Here is a 20998-nt window from a genome sequence, read left to right on the forward strand (position 1 = left end):
AAACATCTTCCATCTATACGTCCCCTCGGGTAACAGTGCCCACTGATAAACTATTTCTGATATTCAAGAAGGGTGGTAGAGAGAAGGAAAAAGAGCTGGGGGCCAACTCTTGTCCCACTGTAGTCAATGGGGAAATCCCCACCAACTGCACGGCAAGGGTTTCATTTACCAAGATCCCTGCCGGGGGAGAAATCTGAGTGAAAGGCCCAGCACTGACAGCCTCATTAAATACTTTTACAGCATTTCCAAGCAATAAAATGCTTCAGCATTTACAAAATCAGCTTGGAGCATTAACACCAGCAAACAAGCAACCATTAAACTCAAATGGAGAGAATGAGACTGAACACATGTGAACACATACCACAGCCCCAGAGAGACCAGAAGTAGGATAAATGCTCCCTACCCGCAGTTCGGCTGGCAGGGCGCAGTCTGCTAGAAGAGCCAGATCTTCCTGCAGCCGGCAGTTACCTGTGGGCTCAATCGTCAGCACTTTCACACAGGTCCCTGGCTTGGAAGAAACTGGAAGAAGCAAAAAAACAAAACAGCAGAGATGCCTAAATTCCCATACGAACATTTTCTCCCATTTAGAGAAAAGAAAGAGACTCCAGGAAACATCAGCATTATTGCTGCGTAGCTTCTACTGCAATGCACAAGTGATTGCCCTACGTAAACATGCACACAGCAGCTCTCACTACAGCTCGTGAGCAGAGCTGGAAGGCACTGCCTGTCTTGTCTTCACCAAAATATACATTTTAGCGAACACGAAGTTGCTACAGGCATATTTGAAGCCAACTTGCTCTCTGCAATCCTTGTCATCAGGTATAGCTGAGGATTGTCCTACAGTTTGCTGATCCCTGCAAGAGTCATCCATACAGTGACTTCTCCGGCTGACCATCCTTACTACTGACAGCACCACCTACGGTGAAGCCCTTGACGAGGGATAAAATGGATAAAATGAAGCTGCCCCCCATGCCTCTCCGCTCTTGCATGTGCTTTCATGGGTCTCATTTCAGCTGCGCCTTCCTAACTTCATGTCAGGGAACAAAGGGATTTACTCTTGTTTTGGTAGTAACTTCTGTGCACCTGAGTCTGTTCTCTACTCTCTACCTGGAGATCCCATAGCACAAAGACCCCCAAAACACCTGGTGTCCTGAGTACACCTTTGTTGTTTGCAAGCATTAAATATCATTGCCACCACCACCAAAGAGACTAAATAAACCACACAGGGACTACAGATTTGTTTGCCTTTTTCAGACTTAGCATGTTTTCCTGTTTTGCCCTGTCACTAAACAGCCTGGTAAAGGGGAAGCAATGTACATGCCCTTAGTTTTGTGGTCTCGCTATGATCAAAATGACATGGAGCTCTCTGAAGCCAACAGCCTTGCTGCACACCACTAGGCCTGCAGGCTGCTGCCATGCCCATAGAGAAGGGTTTGCTTTTCTTGATGCTAAAGCACAAGTCTCCAATTTGCTCCAACACCAGCATCTTAGAGAAGGCTGGAGTCCCTCCAGAACCTACTGAGAACTAAATGTGCCATCACATGAGAGACAAACATTTAAACCTGCCATCCCTCATTCAGAAGAAAAGCAGGCTGCTGTAGCACTTGTCATCGATCCCCTTTTCCACTGGAAAAGGCAAGACGAGCAAGCATTAGGACATAAGCAAAGCTTATAAAATCCAAGCCTTAAGAAAGCTTTGCTGCTTTTGAAAGTTCAGCTTTGTGAATAACAGAGAGGAATGTTCCAACTTCAAACAAGCAGCAAACCAAAGTGTCTGTCCAGCTACCGCACCGCAACACTACTGCTGCTGGCACAGCCGCTCCTCTTCCTGGCCACCTCCCTCAGGTTTGTTTTCAAGCCAGCCTGCTTCAGGTGAGGACTGGAGCATGTGAGACATTCAGGAGTCCCTTGCACACAGGGAAGCATGTGAAACACGTGGCGCACTGCTGGCAAAAGCCAAGCTGAGGTAAGGAAGGTTTGAGATGCTGCTGGGTGCCACAGAGAAGCAAAGTTAACTCTCAAGGACAAAAGAGTTAAGCAGCCCCACACTGAAGCGTTCAGAATAATTTGACAGGTATGATTCACCGCATTAAAACCCCTCGCAGGTGAATCACGCCACCTTGAGACCTCATTTTTCCTGACATTTTGCACAGCACTACATGAGCTCCATCAGATGACTTCACGGGGCCGTGGGCGAAACAAGACCATGATGTGCCTCAAAACAAGTTCTCCGCCCCCTCCTCCGCATTACTGCTGCACCCTTCAGATACGCTACCACTGTGCCTCAGATAGGCCGAATATCCCCAAAGGATACTGGAAAAGGAAGGGGAATCTACCAGCACAAGACAGCCAGGTGCCATCACTGCTAAACATGGAGCTACGCCAGCAGGGAGACGGGCCGCTCTGTTAGCGCTGAATGCCACCTTCAGATAGGGGAAATAAGCCAAAAGGAGGCCTGGCACCAACTCAAACACATTTCTTGAAGAGCCCTGTCCACTTACAGACCAGCGTGAGAGAAGCAAATTTCTCACTGTGCAATTAGGAACTCTTTATGGCAGAGAGAATCATTTATATCTGTGTAGTGCCTGATGTTGCCAAATCAATCAGGCTCTGTGAGCACTAATGGACCCAGCAAGTTTTAAGCAGTAGTCAAGGGAAAGAGTTCTTCTCATGGGATCTGCAAAGCATCTGTGCACTTTCACAGAACCATGAAAGAACGGTGATTTGTCTGAGGAGCACGTCTACCAGGAGACATTTCAGACACCGTCTCCCCCAAAATCCAGGAGTACGGCATTTGGTATCACATGCAACTCTCTCCTAACAGAAGCAATAAAAAAATCAAAGTGACAAAACAGGAAAAAGCTGTTGGCTGCAAGCAAGCAGCAGAGACCATCACCTTTAGCAAAAGGTAGGAATGAAGGGCTTTCTGGAGCAGACAACATAAACAATGCAGGGAGCTGGAGGGAACAACCCAACTCTGGCTGAGGAAGGATCAATTTTGTCTTCCCTCCCAGTCCAGCCCAGCTGTACAGCACTGAATATCACCTCCCAATCCATCAGCTGCCTTTACTTCCGCTGCTCAATACCTCTTCGTATTCTTTTGTTTCAGCTGAGTCAATGCACCACAAAAAACAAACACCAAACCTCCAAACCTTCACAAAATGGTGTCACACCCAGGCAATGCCTCATGCTTCCTCTTCCCAGTGCCACAGCAAACTACAACAATTAATTCTGAATCTCCAGTGCCTCCACTAGGAAGGTGAGCATCACAAAATCATAATCCTTGTTCCAAACCTTTTGTATAAATTGTAGAAATAACTACAGAACGTTTATTTTCAAAAACATTCACTTCTGAAGGAAGGATTATGGCTTAGTGTGGACAAACCCTGTCTGAGCTCTTCCAAACACTGCAATGTTTTTTTCTTTTTGTAGGCACAGTCCACATGCAAGCAGTCGCTCTGAAGTCTATCTCAGGTGCAACAGAATGCTGTGGGTCATCCTCTCCAGGTTTTCCTGAACTACTGCCTGTGCGTGCCAAGTCACTAAGTGTTTTTGAAATGCTGATCAACTCTAGATAACGACATTGCAGAGACTGCTGTTATCCACTGGAGCTGCACAGGCCTGAACTCACATGTTTTATTAGGCATGTTTCTGCTTTATAATAGAGATGCAGGACATGACCCTGCTCTGCAGACCCAAGTCAGATGTCTGTTCCACAGCTAACACTTTGAATAAGCAGAGATTCCTAATGCACTAGAGGGAACAGTAATGCTTTGTCCAGTGCCAGACATGATGTGATCTCAGGTCTTTCCCATTTTTAACATTTATAATTCTTGTATGTATTATTTTCTGGAGAATCAACAAGTTCTCCTGGTTTCCACATGAGATCTGATAGGAGACAAAACATTTAACAGACCTATCAGCAGTTCTGTCTGTTCCATTGAATCCAACCTGTTGTGAATAAAAATTAAGCCTAGGATTTCCATCAGTGCTTTAAACACATTGATTATGTCTTCTGTCAGACCTTAGACATGAAGAACAGCTTTCCTGCCAAAGAACACGGAAATTAAATGATTTGTTCTCTGCCCCCCAGAAGGTTTTTATCACTTTTGCAGGCATAGCTTGCACCTGGAACTCCCAACCACCCTGAAATGGGACTTCACCATTTTGCATTGTTGAGCCTGCCAAGAAGTCAAGAGTTCAGCAGTTTGCTAATTTAACCACTGGACTTTATGATCCTTAAGTTGCCAATGAGTGGCTTCAGACAGCCAGAAATTTATTCACTTTACTTTCCTCTCACAATTTAGTATGAGATTCCAATTTAATGTATTAAGGTGGAATGCTCACCTTCGGGGTCTCAGCTAGACCCCGGGAAGAAAAAGAAAAAAAAGAAAAAAGATCTCCTGCATCTCACTGGATTACTCTGATATCAAAAGATACCACACAACAGTTGTTACCTGTTTGCCTAAGCAATTTTTATTTTCCAGTTCTAGCATTCTCCACCACTCCCCTTTCCACCAACCATTTAATACACTGATTGACATCTTACACTTACTCATAAAAAGAAACCAAGAAATACATTTCTCATCTCTGCAGATGGACGTTAACCTTTGTGTTTACACAGCTGAGGTAAGACTTATGACACAGCTTCCACTTGCAGCCTGGTCTATATGGGAACAGCTGTACTGTTGTAACCCAGCATCCCATCATCAACAAATTGCATATGGCTAAGGGGAGACACATACATGGTAAAATCTTCCAAGCAATCTGCAGGTGAGGAATTTCTTGAGTCAGGATATTATCTCTATCTGTAAGCCCTGCAACTTTAGGAGGCTGAATAATCAGAACTTGTAATTCAAAATGGAAAGCTGGAATAGCTACACCCTCACCTCTGAGATCAAGGAAAAAGATGCTATTGACTTAAAAGCTACAAACTACATTATCTTCTTGAAATAAAACTCACTTGGTTGAAGCAAAGGAGTTAACTCAAAGCATGAAATGAGATTCAGATTTTTTCAGCCTGAAGGTTTTGTTACCAGATACCTTTCTGTTATTTAATGATTAATACTGCTTTGCCCTACTTGTCCTGTTTTCATTCTTCACGTGTCCTTTTTCTTGAGCTAAGGAGATGAATGATAAACTCCAACTGTTGGTTTTCATGCAATAAGCTGATGTCATGACTAGATCACAAGCTTTCTGGATAACAAAAAGCCCTTAAATAGAGGATTGAATCATTTAACATTTGGCACATACACGTGTTAAAAATACACACATCCTTTCAGAAATACTTCTCTGTTTTTAGAAGTATTGTATCTCTTTCTGCATCCATTTTGAACCAATTATCAGATGTTTTACTTTGGTTAGGAGTCAGCTAAATGCAGAAAAGGACTTCTAATTCTACATATTTTATCCCCCCAGGGATTTAAGTAAGGTCTCTGCTGAAAGGCACTTCCCAATATACCCCACAGTGTTGCACCGAATAGCTGGCAAGCACAGCAAAGTTCTGCTGCCGTGGCTGCTCTACTATAATGAAAACATTCAATGTAAATGATAAACATGCACATGCCAGAAACCACTACAGCTGCCCCACAGAGAACTTGTGACTGAAAACCACCATGCTAACAGGGGAATTCCACAACAGAATCATGTTCTGGAAGCCCCAAGGAGGCCACCATGAAATATCCACCATCACGCTTTCCTCTTCCTCCTTGAAAGGGCACACATGCACAGCAGAGACAACAGCATGTAAGATGCTTACCAAATTCATAGACTTTTTTACATTTGGTCTCCAAGTCATCTATGAGGTCTTGCAGCCGACACTGTTTGGCTAATCTCTTGCAATCATTTACATATTCTACATCAATATCAAGACGACCTGTCAAGAAGAAATGCAGACAGCTCTTTTAACCCATATCACTTAGCCATAAAAATGGTAAATTCAAGGCCTGAAGACTAGATGGCACAGAAACGCAATAATTAGATATATCACCTCACCTTTTGGTGTCCAGTTACAACTCATTCCAAGAAGCTAACGTCTGCTAGCCCACCCCCATCTCAGTTTGGCATCTGATTCGTATTCCCATTTTCCAGCATCTATCCTAACAGCTCCATTCAAGAAGTCAAAGACGTAACAGGCTTATATAAAAATGCACCTAATTCTCTCAGAAAACAAAAAAGAGCAGCACAGCAGCATCATGTATGACTGCCACCATGAACTATCCGGTTTGGGGTGAGAAAAGACTTTAGGCTCATAAGCTGTAACCCCAGAATCTTTTACCATCTTTGAAAATGTTGTGAGGAATATTTCTGAAAATGCTGAACTGGGGAGACAGCCCTGAAGATAAAGTTATTTTCTGGCACCACCTCCTGGCCTGAAATAGCTCAGCACTCAACATGCGTACAATGCAACATTTGGCATTTTGATTGAAGGTTTATGATCCACTGCTGCTCAGGAAAAAAAAATATCAGCAAGTAGTCAAAGCATTCAGCACTCATTGCTCAGGTCTGCCAGACTGAAAATGCCCTATGTGGAAAACTGGGTTTTCAACAGCTATAGAGATTGTTACCCCAGATGATAAATTTACCTTCTCTAAGTTAAAAATACATTATCCATACCCATCCAGCCAATCAGCCAAAGCTGATTTTTTTTTAATTGACTGCATAGTTATTGGCAGGACAACAACTGGCAAAAGGTACAAACAACTTGGAAGAGCTGTGAATTGCTCACATTCTCCCCTTCTGCCAGCAGAAAGGATGTGTTGGCAACTCGTGTACCCAAACATGCCTGTCTGCAAGCCTGTGCCACCCAAACTATGCTATGGCAGAGGCACAGACAGCAACTCACCAGCCACATATACATGCACTAGACAGTAAATCATTTACCTGTGTATAGATACTGCAGCAGAGAGCCAAAGGCTGCTGGATTAATCTAAAATAAAACACAAGAAAGTTACCATTAGAATTCCCAGAAATTTAACAAGCTTGAATCTTGCCTGGATACCAACAAGATCCCGAACAAGTTGGGGGAAAAAAAAAAAACACACATGGCAAAATGGCAACTCAGACACAGCAACCTGAATATCTTATTTCTATGTTCCTTGCATAACTGATGCTGCCACTCCACCTGGTTAACACTGCTCTTCAAATGTATCAGCTGACACTAATCCATGTGCCATGGGGACAGGACCTGACTAATGCAAGTGCTCCGAAGACTCAGCTATAATACACACTCTGTAAAATCCGCTCTTTTACTAGTCACAAATATTTTCAACCCCTCTTCTTAGTTTGATAGGACAGCAATGTTCTTGTACAAAGAGAAAGGAGAAACACTAAGTCATGTCCTGAGAAACTGGAACTATGTTTGCCATGACAGGTTCTGCACAGCCACAATCAAGCAACAGGAACATACGCCAGAGTATTGGTGATTAACGGATGGAATGTACTTAGAGCCCATTTAGTTCTTGCTGTAAAGGCAACAAAAGAGACTCAATTAGTACCAATTATGGAGGTGATGTCTTCACTAGAGACCACCTGTCCACCAGGAATTACAGCGACTCATCCCACAGAGGAGTTATGACGCAGCTGGCAGACGGTAACAGCTACCTGCTACTGCAATTAATTAAGCTATGTTTGAGCCCATGACGGAGGGAACAAAGGCAAACTATGCAGCCTTACAGGCTTTTGTTATTCGAATAAGATGCTATTTTATGCATAAAGTGCCTTCACAAGTCCTTCTCCTTGCCTGGGGTCATTCTGAGCTCCAGGACTTCCACTGCAGAAGTTAACCCTCAGACGAGCCTTCCCACTCACTTTTCTCACCCCGCTGAAACAGGAAAAAAAAGGCTGGAAGCACAGCCCTGCTCACCAGTGGATGCTTCAACACTATCATGTTCTTCCCCTTCCACTTGGCCTCAAACATTTCTGCAAAGTAGGCGCTGCGAGCACTGAGAATGCAGCGGTGGGCACAGAAGGATTTGCCGTGAACAATGAAAACGATGTCGCTTTGGTAACCCTGCTCCAGCAACCTGTAGAGAACAAAGAGAGGGGAAATCTGCTGCAAAATGAAAAAGGAGAGAATGGAGCAAAGCTAGCGGGAGACACGGTAACGTGTGTCCAAATGAACAACAGGTCACAGAGTGCAGGGGGAAAAGAGTTTAAAGACAGACTGCTTTGCCTAGATGCCTTTTATCAAATCAGGCAGTTTTAATGTTTCATGGTAAAAGTAATTTGAAAAAGTTACAAACTTACCTGAATGGTGTATGATTAATACTTAATATATGTAAAAAGCAGACTGAGGAAGAACTTTCCTGCCTCAGGTGAGCCTCTGAACACAGGCAGAGGATTTTAAAGAGGGACTAGCTGCTCCCTAACACATCTTCTAAAGGTTAATCCTATTTTTAATCTATCATACGAAAAGCAGCATTTGTCCATGACCTACAGAAGCACACATTTTCATAAAAGAATTGCCCCACCACAACATAAGGCACAATTTTTCTGCTCCCTGGCCGCTGTCAGTGTGCACGGATTAACCAAACAGGAAGGGACTTGAGATCACACACCCTTAGAAGAAGGAAGGATGTTACAGGCATGAAACACAGGCAATTACCACATAAGAGCCCTGTTTATGTCTGCATGCCCATACCCTCACTCCTGAAAAGGAGAAAAATAAGATTGCTACTTAAAAGATTTTTGGCATCCCTCACCAGTGTTTCCTAACACCCATCAGCTCTTGCATTAATATCCTCATAAACATCCCTCACAAATGAGGCAGGAGAAATAAGCAACATGCTCCCTTTAGAGAGCAGGACTGATGCACAGAAAGGTGTGGGCTCACGCAAGCAGATGATATCACAGCAGGGTCCTGAAAGCTGATCGCAAGCTCCTGCCACTACATCCTTCCTACTACTGTCTTGTCCAAAACAAAATAGAAACAGGTAGGTGTTATTTTATTGCCCCCCCCCTACTATTGCCCTCTGTTTCAATTTTAATGCTACATCTGTTTGGAATGAGAAGTGGAGAACAGCACAGTTTGGTTTTCATGCATAACCTTGCATTATCTGAGCCACAAACTCATTGGGAAGTGACAGATCACCCTGCAAAACTCTTCCACGTAAGGCAGAATCTGAATTTAGTTAGACAAATGAGTTTCCTTCCTCCACTCTTTTCTCATGGCTTTAGAAATTGGGACTCTGTAGTAATGGGAAGATTTTCTGATCTTTCCAGGACTTGCTTTCTCTCCAATTTTGAAGACACAGATGCTGAAATCTGTGGTTTGTTGTGTTTGTGGTTTTGTTGTTGTTGTTTTTGTTTGTTTGTTTGCTTTAAAAATGAATAAATAAATAAATCATTCCAATTTAAAACAATTTAAAAAAATGTTTGTGTAATAATGTAAGAACTTCCTGGGTAGAACAACAGCAAGAGAGAAAGACTGACACTATTCCTCTCCTCGTACAGCAGGTTAGGCTTCTTTTTGAGCTCTAGGCTAAGACTACATGGTTTGACAGGCAACTTTCAGAAACATCTTAAAATTAACACGTTTTAATTAAATGTTAATGAACAAAAAGAAAGAACTGAGCAACGTACCTATAAGAGCACCTTAAGAAGCCCCAAACTGAGTGTCTCAGAAATGAGACACCTATTATCACTGTTGGAAACCTTGGCTGTGGGCTGTAGTACTTTAGGCCAGAAACTTAATTTTAGCTGTCAATTATCCTAAATTGCTGATGTGGTTTTGGTGACCTGATTTAGGTCTGACAGTCAAGGATGACAGTCTAATGCTTCTGCATTAGAAAGAAAAATTTTCTGTAGGCTCTGGAATCTGTACCCGAAGGCTTTATTTTCAATGCATGTGTACCTGGAAGTCAGCCCTTAGGGCAACATAGGAATATGTGCCCCTAGGAAGCTCTACGTGCACGGGAATGAGATAAGGTTCTGATCATCTGCCTTGCAAATCGGCCCTTAACAGAGAGCTTGAATATCCAGGTTAACAGCTACGGAAGGATGACAGAATGCATTGCACACAGAGCTGTCCCATCTGCTTACCGCTGTAGGAAGACGTCATAGTAGTCTCTTTTCATGCACTTCGCTGTGATCTGTTTGTACTCCTTCAGCAGACGTCGGATGGCATCGCTCAAAGCTCCATACAAACAACGTTCCCCATCAAAAGTGTTTGCCTCACATTTTGCTCCTGCAAAATGACAACAGGTACATGCTGGAGGGCACAGTTATGTCTTTCATGTGTCCCTGAATGGTCACTAAACAAGTATGATTTTCAGCTGATGACATGTTTCACTGTGATCTCCTGTGCTACTGAGCACAATTATGAAAATTAAATTCCCGCTACACGTGCATAACCTAAAGCCGTACTCCCACCGCATAATTCCTTTCTGAAGATGTCATGACTCATTTAAATTGACTTTGGTAATAAGCCAGTCAGTATGATTCCAGCAATGTTCTGGGGAGAAGAATCTCTCTGTACGTAGAGTACAATCACTTTTTGGACTTCTAACAGGACAAAAGACGCCTCTTTAGATTAGACTCTACTACAAATTTGAAGTGCACTTGCATTTTCCTATTTTAGAAGTGCATGAGTGGCAGATCACAGTGCACTGAATGCAGCGAGAGAAACAAATATTCCAGATCTCACTGCACACTGATTCCTCTGCCAGAATGCAGAGTGCCACCACTGTGGAAGGGAACTTGGGTGCCAAGAACCAAAGGGGCAGACACTGCCTGGATGGTTTGCCTTGCTTTGATGCAGGTTAGCAAAAGTCCTTGCTTTTCACCGTCAAGTCCTGTGTACAAAGCAAGGCTATCAGAAGACTGCAAAAACATTTTATATGGACACTTCTTCAGATGAAATACAATTCTTACACCAACATACTCCCAATAGCAATTCACCCTTCTAAAACATCAGCTGTGATTTCAGAAAGTCATGATATCTCATGAGTCATTCCAGAAAGCTTCCCTGAAGCCTGATTAGATGGTTCATTAAACTAGAAGTTTCCATGAGGTACAGTTAGAACAATATATATAATCCCTACAGACCAGTAGGGAGCAAGATAATCAGGACACTTTTGCTCACCGTTGGCCAGAAGATAGCGTACAAGCTCCTCGTGACCACAGAGGCAAGCATAATACCTAGCAATAACAAGAGAAAGGAAAATTAGAGATAAAATAGGAAGCAAAATTCAGTGTTTGGGCACACCACAACACGCAGACCTCAGCACTAAGCCATCTGTGATATGCTTAAAAGACATCTCCTCATAGAAGCGAGGAATTGTTCCTGAATAGCATGCAAGTCTGACCCAAACAACAGACTATGCAGGATCTGTTTCCAGCACTCGTAGACACTGCTGTCCTACAAGGAGATCTCAAGGTCCCAGTCTGGGTTTTGCATCTTCTGTTCCACCACTAGCTGCCAAATCCGCTTCCTCGTTTTAATGGAGTTCATTTCATGGGCATTCAGCAATTCCCCTGAATTCTCCTTGCTCCTTTGCATGTCCATCTGACTGCTGCATGCTAGGACAATGAGGGAACAGCACCCATGCTGTATGTACAGGAAACCCACCCCTCAAAGTCTTGATTGTTAAAAGATTTGTTCTTCTTTTCACAATCTAAGCATTTTCTAATTCATTTTCATGAGGACCTTAAATTGTCCTACAAACTAGGAGTATCCTGCAACCTGCACTGCAGCAGGCAAATGTGATGCTACTTTTACTTTGCGAAGTTATGCCACACTCCAAATATACTGCAGATGTCTAAGTACACTTTGGAATTGGGATGTAGGGAGGTAAAAAGCTCAGACAACCCTCCTCAACACTGGCACAGAGATTCTTCACTGCCTACTGCATGCTCACAACCTTGTCAGACAGACAGTGATCCCACAGCCACTTTGCATTTTATCAGGTCACTCCTTTACCTGAAAAGACACAGTAGGATGTCATAGACTTGGAAGAAAAGCATAGCCAGGCCAAGAACAGACTGCTCAATCCAGGTCATTTGGTCACAAAATTAACCATGCTTCTGAGCACTAACTCCAGCAAGTGCCACTCAGATGGGGAGACAAAGACATATTTATCACAGCACCCACAGAGGAGAGAAGCAGAAATATGCAGCCAAATCCCTCACAAAGCAGAACCCAAGACATTTTGTAACAGAGCTCCTATCTGTAATGCAGAGAGAGCAAAAGAGCTCTGAATGCCCTGCCCTCCCACCCAGGCCGTGCTCTAGGTTGCAGGACTCACAGAGGCGTACTGTCCCACTTATCTCGGACGTTAATTTCCACATCTCGCTGCTCAAGGAGGTATCTGAAAGAGAAGGGAGAGCCAAGTCATAACTTCATGCAGCTGCTCACTCAGACACATTCCTCTCTTTAAAAAGATGGAACTTAGAGTTTGGGTGGTAACTTCCAAAGGCACGACAAGAACCCGCATTCAACCTAGGGGTGAAGGGACATCAGCGAAACAAAGAACAGCATTGTTTTAATTTCATTTCATTCAAAGAACAGCAAGGTGGCTTGACAGCTTCCTTCAATCTTAGGTGGTGAGTAATGGAAGAAGGGGATTAAATCAACCTCCTGCTGACCCATAACGAGGCCACAGTCACAAAAGAAGCGTGACCACTTCAACAGTACCTTTTATTTATTTATTTTAAATGCTCCCAGCCTAGATGCTTACTAGCAAGTGGCCAAATTTACAAGAACAAGGCTGGACTCCTACCCTGTTTATGGCTTTTCTTACCAGGAGTAACTGCAACATCAGTATCACTCCAGACTGCCCTTAATTCCTGTCACTTCCTCATGCTGCACATTTAGGCTATATCAAAGGCTGCCAACTCTTCCCCTTTGGCACCTCTAGAAGCCAGCCTTTGCCTTGCACACCAAACCCTTTGCTGCCTGGCTCTTGCCCCCAACTACAGCCCCAGCTGTCTCTCCTAGCCACATGGAGAGGCCCCCTCAGCCTTCACAAAGATTCTCAATTGTTTTCCTCATCCACCACATCAGTTCCCTCTTTCACTCCGTCTTTCCTTCCTCAAACTTCAGCTTCCTGTGACTACATGCAAAACCCCAAACAACCCAGATCCTTTCTGCTCAGCCAGTTTTGTCTGGCTCCATACGGAGCTCCTTTCTGCTTTGACAGCATTCCCAGACCGATGATTTCTCCAATATCAATTCTCTGCTGGTTATCTAAAACCTCTGCAAGGTCATTTGCAGGGCCTCTCCTACAGCAAAGCAGCAGTTTAGCGCCTGCAATAAACTAAGCTAACGTGAACACACAACTGATAAAAACATCTCCCAGACCTCACCCACCGACCTGCTCCTTAGTTAGCAAGCTCCTTGAAACAGAGGGGCTCTTTCTGATTATCTGGGAAGATCCACGCGCTGGGAGCTGGAAGGATCAAACAGGAGCAGAGAGGCTGTGAGAGGCCGTGGAGGTGTGCAGGGTCACCCCAGGCCTTCACACCGCAGCACCCGCCAGCCCTGCAGCCCCGCAGCCCACCCGGCGGCACCGCAAGCAGGCTGAGGCTGGGGCTGAGCAGCCCAGGTTCTCGGGGACACCCCCAGAGCCTACACCACAAGGGGTCTGAGTATCTCTACGACGAGCACTTCCCAGAGGTGCAGTTTCCTACGGCTGCCAACGCAGCTTCCAACCAGACAGAAACATCAGCCGAAGACGAGGGGTCTCCGCAAGGACGTTTTTGCCAGACAGTACCCACATACAACCACCCGACAGGGGAATTTTAAGAAATTAGGCAAACGTTACGACAAACTCCGGAGAACAGCAAAGACCCTGCAACCACCCAATTTTTGGGGGGTGTTTATACAGAAGCGAGCTCTCCTTTCCACTCCCCAGCCACCTCCCGGCTGCGGGGCAGCCCCAGCCCGCCCCGGGGCTGAGGGGGGAGCCGGGGCCGAGGTGCTGGCAGCGGCTGCAGCCCCCCCTGTCCCCTCCGTGTCCCCCCAGCTCACCTCACACGGCTCACGTCCCCCTTCTTGCAGCTGGTGAACAGGTCGCTGGTGTCCATGGCCGGGGACAGGCCGCGGGGCGGCGGCGCCGCATTGACCCTGCGGGCGGAGGGCGGCCGGACCGGGTTGGGTCGGGCTGGGCCGGGCCGGGGAAGGGAGGCCGGGGATCGGAGGGGACCGAGGGGGACCGCAGGGAACCGCAGGGGACGGAAACGGTGCCGGATGTAAACAGGGCGCCGGGAGGGAGGAGAGAGGCCCCGCCGCCGCCCTCCCGCGGCCCGGAGGAGCAACGGCCGGGGCCTGAGCCAGGGCAGCCAGGGCAGCGGAACGAGGTGCCCCCGCGGCTCAGTGCTGAGGCACACAATTAGCGAGTTTTGTTGTGAAGGGAATAAAAAACCAGGTCTGGCGCTCTCAGGGCCAAATACGTGTTTCTAAGTGATCTCCATCCGGGGCCGGGGTGTTTATGAGGAGGCTGGGAGAGCACCACAGCAAAGGTGGGCAGCAGGGGTGAGCCAGGATGGAGTCGCCATGGATGTTGGGGCTGAGCTGCCGCCAACCCTGAAAGGACAGACACGGCCGTGAAACATGGACAGGGCTGAGAATGCAAAGCCCCAGCACACTGTACTACACAGACCCTGCATCACAGACCCCCTTCTGGACATCTCAGCAACATCTGGAAGCAAGCAGCAGCACGGCCCTCCCAGACCACATCTGGCCCCTGTCCCACGGAGGTGGAGAGCCGCTCCACTCCCAGCCCTGCATCCAGCCGCTGCCCTCGCCACGTTCCTGGGGCAGAGCTCCTCACACCAGCACCCCACTGCTCTCTTGGATGAAACACCTTCGTTTCCAGTCAGAGCCTCTGACTTCTGGACGTGTTCCCTGGGAGGAGAGGGGGCAAGCAGAAGAGAAAGGGGACAGACGGAACTGTGACCCTGGGCTGGCTGTCCAGGGCCCCTGGACTGGTGACTCCGTGAAATGTCCCATCCCATTGCCTTGCAGACAGGGACATCCTCACACAAACCATCCCTCGCGTGCCTGGAGCCAGCCCCTCTGCTCACAAGCAATTCCAGCAACCCCCCGTGAGCAAAGCAGGTGACTGTTCTAGGCAAGTCACAGCAAACAAACATCCATAGATAAGAGGGGAGAAAAGAAGTTCGGTTTTATTTTTTGTCTCCAACTCCCAGCAGCCACCAGGTGTCAGTGCGGTCAAACGTTTGGCAGATGGGACTACAGCGAAGTCCTAGTAGGTGGAAAAGGGTTTTCCAGGAATTACATTGTCTTCTCTCTCTGCTCTGTTGCCTGGCACACCACTCTGAGCAGTCCAGCTTTGACAGTCTTTGTTACAAAGAAGTTTAACTACATTAAATTGATAGAAAAGTTTCCCGTTACAAGTGATAAAACAAAAGTTTCTCTTCCTTTTTAAATCCTCCCTGTACAGAGCTGGAAACCCAAGCACTGAACAATAAAGTGAAATGGGCTACAGACAGCCTCTCTACAGCACTTCCCAGCCCACAGGTACCAGGAGACAACCCATCTGCAGGGCTTGCAGGAGAGGACAACAGTGCAATTGACTTAACAAGGTCGGCCTAGTGCAAAAAAGGATACAGAGAAAAAACAAATGCAAAAGGTATAAAAAGTATCACCAGACTACAAGGAAATTGTATTAGCCAGTAGATTTCCGGAGATAAACTGAGATCATACAGCTAAGTGCACCCAGTCAGAGGCATCAGAAGATTGTTCTCACCCTTGTGACAGCCACCCTTAGACACTCTCAAGATACCCCGGAGCACTCCAGATTCAGAAGAGTCCACTACAGTCCCTGCAATACAGCCAGGCTGTAAGAAACCAGAGCGGCAAGCCCGGAGAACTTGCTAGCTCCTTAACAAGCCCAAGTGCCCCCCAGGTGCTTTCTTTAAAGTTTGAAGACACAGGATCAGGAGGTACTGAGCCCAACAAGAAGCATTACTTTATCAGCACGTTGTTGTTTGTCTGAATTAGTAATGCAGAGAGAAAATGAGGCAGCAAAGCAGCTCCTAGCAATGAAGTGCACCAAGAAAGTGTTTTGCGGGTGAACTAATTCACATCTGATTGGTGGCTGTATCTTTTTAATAGCCACTGGGTTATAAAAACATATTTAATGAGGATTATTGGACTTAGAAACATTTATACAGTGAAACTGCCTAAAGGCCACAGCCATGCCAGGCCCCGTTATGCTAAGTGCTATACAAACTCAAATTTTAACTCCATGCTTTAAGTTTACTCACCGTATCATAACAACTTGCGTTTAATCCCATGAGCCCCCAAATGCCCTCAACACAGCCACTGAACCTGTGCAGTTTCACTGCACGGACCCGTCAAATTCAGCAGGAGCCATGACCAAGGGGCAGTCAGCAAAGGGCCACATGTGGCCACCCACCTACGCGGACCGTCCCCCTGCCAGCCACCCACTGCCAACTGCTGGTGCAGGAGAGGGAACTCCTCTGGGCATCTCTGCAACTCCACCAATATACAAAAGGAGCTGATGGTCACCGTCTCCTACACAATACAGGGAAAGGTAAGGAGGCAGGATAAACACTGAAAATTGGAATCTGGATAGGAAACCAAAGGCTATCTCTTGAATCCGTTATAGACTGCTATTGACCTGGCCCTACATCGAGGTGATCTGTGATTCAGTTTGTATGCAAAGCGCTATGCAAAATGAAACAACAGACTCTTTTGTACCTTGACTTTAGGCACTCACATCAGGGATGAGCATGCTAAAAATACGTATATGTACAGGGATAGATTTACAGGCTGCATATCTGGAGTCTTTCTGTACAAAGGTTCCCTTAAATACCAAATGCAAAGCTGCATCTTGCAGTACGCAAGCAAGCAGCTCACCAAAACAGAGAGCAATACCGTTGCCTCTGACCGAAGCAAGTCCTTCAATCCCTCAGTGAGAGAAAAAACAAATGTTCTGGGATTTCAGGCTTGAAAGTAGTTCTGAGTCTTGATTTAGGCAGGGCTCAGAGAACAATTATGCATATTCACGTGCCTTATATCACACATCTTCAGGGAGCTGGGGCCTCAAAGTTGCCTGAGGCGTGCCTGAGAAACATCCATTGGGGAGCTCTTAGATCTGATTCTCATCTCATCTAAACAGGCTTTTACATTTATTTGAATGCAGCAATTTTAAAGATGTTACCCTGATTTACACCAATGTGACATTAAACACTTCACACCCCAAGGCAAGATCCTGAAAAGGAAATAAAAGGACCAGAAAATGATCTGAGTTTTCACTTTTCTCCCTGTTAAAAGACTCCCATAGCCTTTACATTTACCTCAAAAAAGATCAACTGAAACCAAACTATCCTGGAAAATGGAACAGCAATAGAAAAGGCCTGCCAATCTAGGACTGAGACTTACACAAGGGATACTTTGCTGCAGATTTCACAGGCTGTTAGGTGAAAGAGGCAGGTAAATGTCCTTTTTGAATAACTCTCCAGCCTAAAGCAAGTTTCCAGCTGAGATGCTGCACCATGGCACCAAGTTTTCTGCAATCAGTGAAGCAAGGGTAAAGTGCTCAAACTTTGCAAGCTCAGCTTGGAGCTGTGAAATGGAAAAGGGATAGAGAGAAGCTCTTTGAGGATGTAAGGTGGGGAGGAAAAAAAGAGATGACAGTAGGATGTTCTTCCCAGATATAAACATTGGCCCATCCAATTAGCAGCTGAATGCTAGAGTGCTAAAAAACAACCAAACAAAACCACCAAAAAACTCTTTTCATGTGTGGAATGCAAACTCTGCCCAGGACATCAAACAAACTGTGGCTCTCTCCATCCAGAATGGTGCCCAGGTTCTAATGCACCTGCAGGGACTGAACGTCATCTCAGCTCTACAGATACAAATCCGATGTAGCAAGGTCAGGATCTGGCTGCCGTAACTCCAGCTGGTCTCCCAAAGTGAACTTACTCCCCAGAGCTCCTGGTGGCAGACTTAGCCTCGCCTCCTTATTTCTCAAGCCCAGCCACTTTTGGCCACTACCAGAGAGCTACAGTAAGTGCCTTTAAAGGTGATGAAAGCATTGGTGCTACTGATAGGAACACACACACAGAGACCTACACACCCACCCCTCCCGCTTCCCTCTGTTCAGCGATCCTCCTGGCTCCAAGCCTCAGATGTGGGCTCAGGACTTCCATCGGGAAAACTTGCCCAAAGACTTGACCTGTCCCAAGCCTTTAAAAAGTTCCTGAGAAGCCACCTGATCCCATGGTCCACCAGTTAAGACAGGAGAGAGACAAGTGTATTTAAGGGGGTGGTTCTCTCTCTTCTCTTTCTAAAGATGCGTGTCTTCCTCAAACACATCCACATCCTCGCTCGCCTGCTTGTTGATCAGGACATCCCAGCTGTCGGGGCCATTGACGGTGTTTCCACCGTTCACGCTTGGCTTCTTCTCCTGCATTTCTGACTGGCTGTCACTGGCCACATCCAGGGTGGGGTTGTCATGGCAGCCGTTCTCAACAAAGCGCAGCTCCTCACCGTGCGACTGCAGAGGAAGGAGAGGAACACAAATGGAGACAAGGGAGAACAGGTGCTAGTGTTGCTGAAAGGCACAATTAGATCAGGCTATGAGGGTCATGGGGACTTTGCAGGTCATCTGTGGGAAAAGGTAGATTTGCTCCTGGCCCAGCCCTCACGGTAGACATGAGCTGTCCTGAGCACAGCAAGAGCCCCAGGTTTGCATCTCTCTTATGCCTAAATGGGCTTCCTTGCTGCTCCAGCAGCGTATCCAGCTACATCCAGAAGGCTCACAGGGAAAAACAATCTCTCCCAATTTTCCAGTCCCCTCCATCCCAAGGAATAAGAGTCCAGCCACCTTCCCCACCCACCCAGTGCTCACCATGTTCTTCATCTTAGGCAGGCGTCGCTGCCAGCAGTTGTATATGAGCCCCAGCACGATGATGATGGCACAGATGGATCCGATGATCACCAGTACCACAAAGAGCTTTCCATAATCGCTGCGTGTCTGGTTGGGGTGGGATTGACAGCTCGTGGTGGTCGAGTAGTTCTGGATGCCAATCTGGAAGGAAGGGAGGGGCACACTGAAACCCCTGGTCTGCAATCAGGTGGGATCCTGTTCAGAATTTCCAGGGTCTAAGTACAGGACCATCACTGTGGGCAGAGGAACTAAAAGCCGGGGTTAGGGAGCCAGGATGTTCGCTGTCTTGCATGATGAGAAGGAACATGACCAAATTTAACACCATCTTCCTTGAGAGCTGACAAATCAGCAAGTGACAGGAGGCACAACCCTGCCTTGACTACCTGCACAAGGCTCACACCGATGTGCAAGACAGGGAGGCTTTCATGGCAGAAACCACCCAAGTTTTAGAGTTCCCTTGGGTTTGTCAGCAGAGCCCAACACCATTCCCTGCGACTTGGTGCATTCCAGACAGGTTACATATCAATTTAATAGCAAGTATGATGGGTGTAAGAAAATATCCTCCTGCCTCTTCCCAAGCTTGTGCTAGCGCAAGGTCAACGCAATGAGCAGTGTTTCATTATTGATGGAGAGTCAGAGGCAGGCGGTGGGGCTACTGTGGTAGGATGCATGCTTACGCAGGGGCACTGTTGCACATAGAAGTCTAAACTTACACCAGCACAAATCCTTCTTTCTGGACAGTTCTAGGTGTTGATACTTCAGTCACACTATTTCTACAGGGTTGGCTTTTAGCACTTTCTCTGGTGTAAGCCAATCAATACCGCACTGAGCACTTAATTTGCTTTGTCTAACTGCACCAGTTTGTTAGGTCAGAGAAAAACCTGGGAGCAGACGTCCAGCAAGGTGGTGGCCCAATTCTGCTGCTAAAGTCTGCAGAATTACTCCAGGAATGTGTTTTTGTTTTGTTTTGAGAATCAGTGCCTACAGGGCAAACTCAGAGATCACAGGACTGTTTTGTTCTCATCTCTGCCCTTTCCAAGCTGCCTATGGCTAAAAGTGAGTATGTGAGGACTACAGACAGCTGGCAGTAGAATCTGGCATCCGTTGCCTGCCCTTGTGAAGACAGTTCTTGTGTTCCTCCTAAGGAGTGAAACGCAGACCCTGGGATTGCAGGACTGTGTGTGAACGTGTCCCATCTAGTAAATGCACCTCTCCCACCTCCTCCAGAAAAGACTGAGCAACTGGGAGCAGCCAGCATGTGTAAATCAGCTGTACGGTGAGCTGGGCTGAATCTGGGGCTCTGCAGCACCCACATCACCACAGGCAAGAGTGTGGAAAGTATGAGACCAAGTATTCCAACAAAATGAAGTTATGAAAAGCCGCTTCAAAACTAAGCCAGAAAAGCAGGGAGGGAATAACCCACAGCTACTCTCTTACTGGGAGCAGACATTTGATGATCTGGCAACTACCAGAGAGGGCAGAACGGAGTTTGCCAAGAGTCTGACTCATCTGCACGCCTGCTGTGGGTTCAACATTCGGTTAGACTGAGATGTGCTCCCAGTTTGCAAGGTGCTTATTTTAATTGTATAGCCAGTCTTAAAGGATGGATGCAGGCAGACAGCCTCTCACCTCAGCTAAGCTCCTCTTAACGTCTCCCAGTGCCATGAGAACATCTTTTGTAGGGATGACACCTGCAAAGGAGAGGGAGAGATCAGTGCTGCTTTTTCAGCTCACGTTAACTCGGTTAAGATGTACTCAAAATCCCTAACAGGATAAAGGAAGAGGAAAACGCATTTTTATTTGTTGGCTTTATGTTAAGAGGCCAAAAGAATGCAAGGACCATAACCAGGGATACCTCCGAACGCTCCTTAAAGGAGGAAAAAAAAAAAAAGCATGAACTGATACTGGAGGCACCTAGGTACCATTCAAACAGCCACAGAAGCTCTCAGGATCTGCATCTGCTCTGTAAGCAGCAGCATCCGAAGAGGCATGGAGGCAGGCGCCTATGCTGTCCAGTCCAGCCGCCCTGCTCTAACCTGATCCTGAGCTGCAGCACTTAGGATGTTCCCACAAAGCCCCATGCTCACCTACTTCATCCGTTAGCAGGCGCGTTTTGC

At 46.4% G+C, this 20998-nt stretch overlaps 2 protein-coding genes across 2 annotated transcripts in view; both read right to left on the bottom strand.

The window, feature by feature from the left end:
- ABTB1 (ankyrin repeat and BTB domain containing 1) overlaps positions 1–14169 on the bottom strand; it is a 29123-nt gene extending 14954 nt beyond the window's left edge. The window contains exons 1-8 of the mRNA XM_035337551.1: positions 13970–14169; positions 12246–12308; positions 11084–11139; positions 10042–10186; positions 7865–8024; positions 6883–6928; positions 5759–5875; positions 404–519 (exon numbers count right to left, since the gene is read on the bottom strand). Coding sequence (XP_035193442.1) covers positions 404–519; positions 5759–5875; positions 6883–6928; positions 7865–8024; positions 10042–10186; positions 11084–11139; positions 12246–12308; positions 13970–14025 — 759 coding nt within the window. The 5' untranslated portion in view covers positions 14026–14169. The remainder of the gene's footprint in view (positions 1–403; positions 520–5758; positions 5876–6882; positions 6929–7864; positions 8025–10041; positions 10187–11083; positions 11140–12245; positions 12309–13969) is intronic.
- A 931-nt stretch (positions 14170–15100) lies between these two features.
- The window catches only part of PODXL2 (podocalyxin like 2), a 29779-nt gene continuing 23881 nt past the window's right edge, over positions 15101–20998 (bottom strand). Inside the window, exons 6-8 of the mRNA XM_035337649.1 lie at positions 20511–20572; positions 18843–19022; positions 15101–18488 (exon numbers count right to left, since the gene is read on the bottom strand). Coding sequence (XP_035193540.1) covers positions 18279–18488; positions 18843–19022; positions 20511–20572 — 452 coding nt within the window. The 3' untranslated portion in view covers positions 15101–18278. The remainder of the gene's footprint in view (positions 18489–18842; positions 19023–20510; positions 20573–20998) is intronic.

The sequence above is a fragment of the Oxyura jamaicensis genome, chromosome 12 (assembly GCF_011077185.1).
Source record: "Oxyura jamaicensis isolate SHBP4307 breed ruddy duck chromosome 12, BPBGC_Ojam_1.0, whole genome shotgun sequence".
In the NCBI taxonomy this organism is placed as follows: domain Eukaryota; kingdom Metazoa; phylum Chordata; class Aves; order Anseriformes; family Anatidae; genus Oxyura; species Oxyura jamaicensis.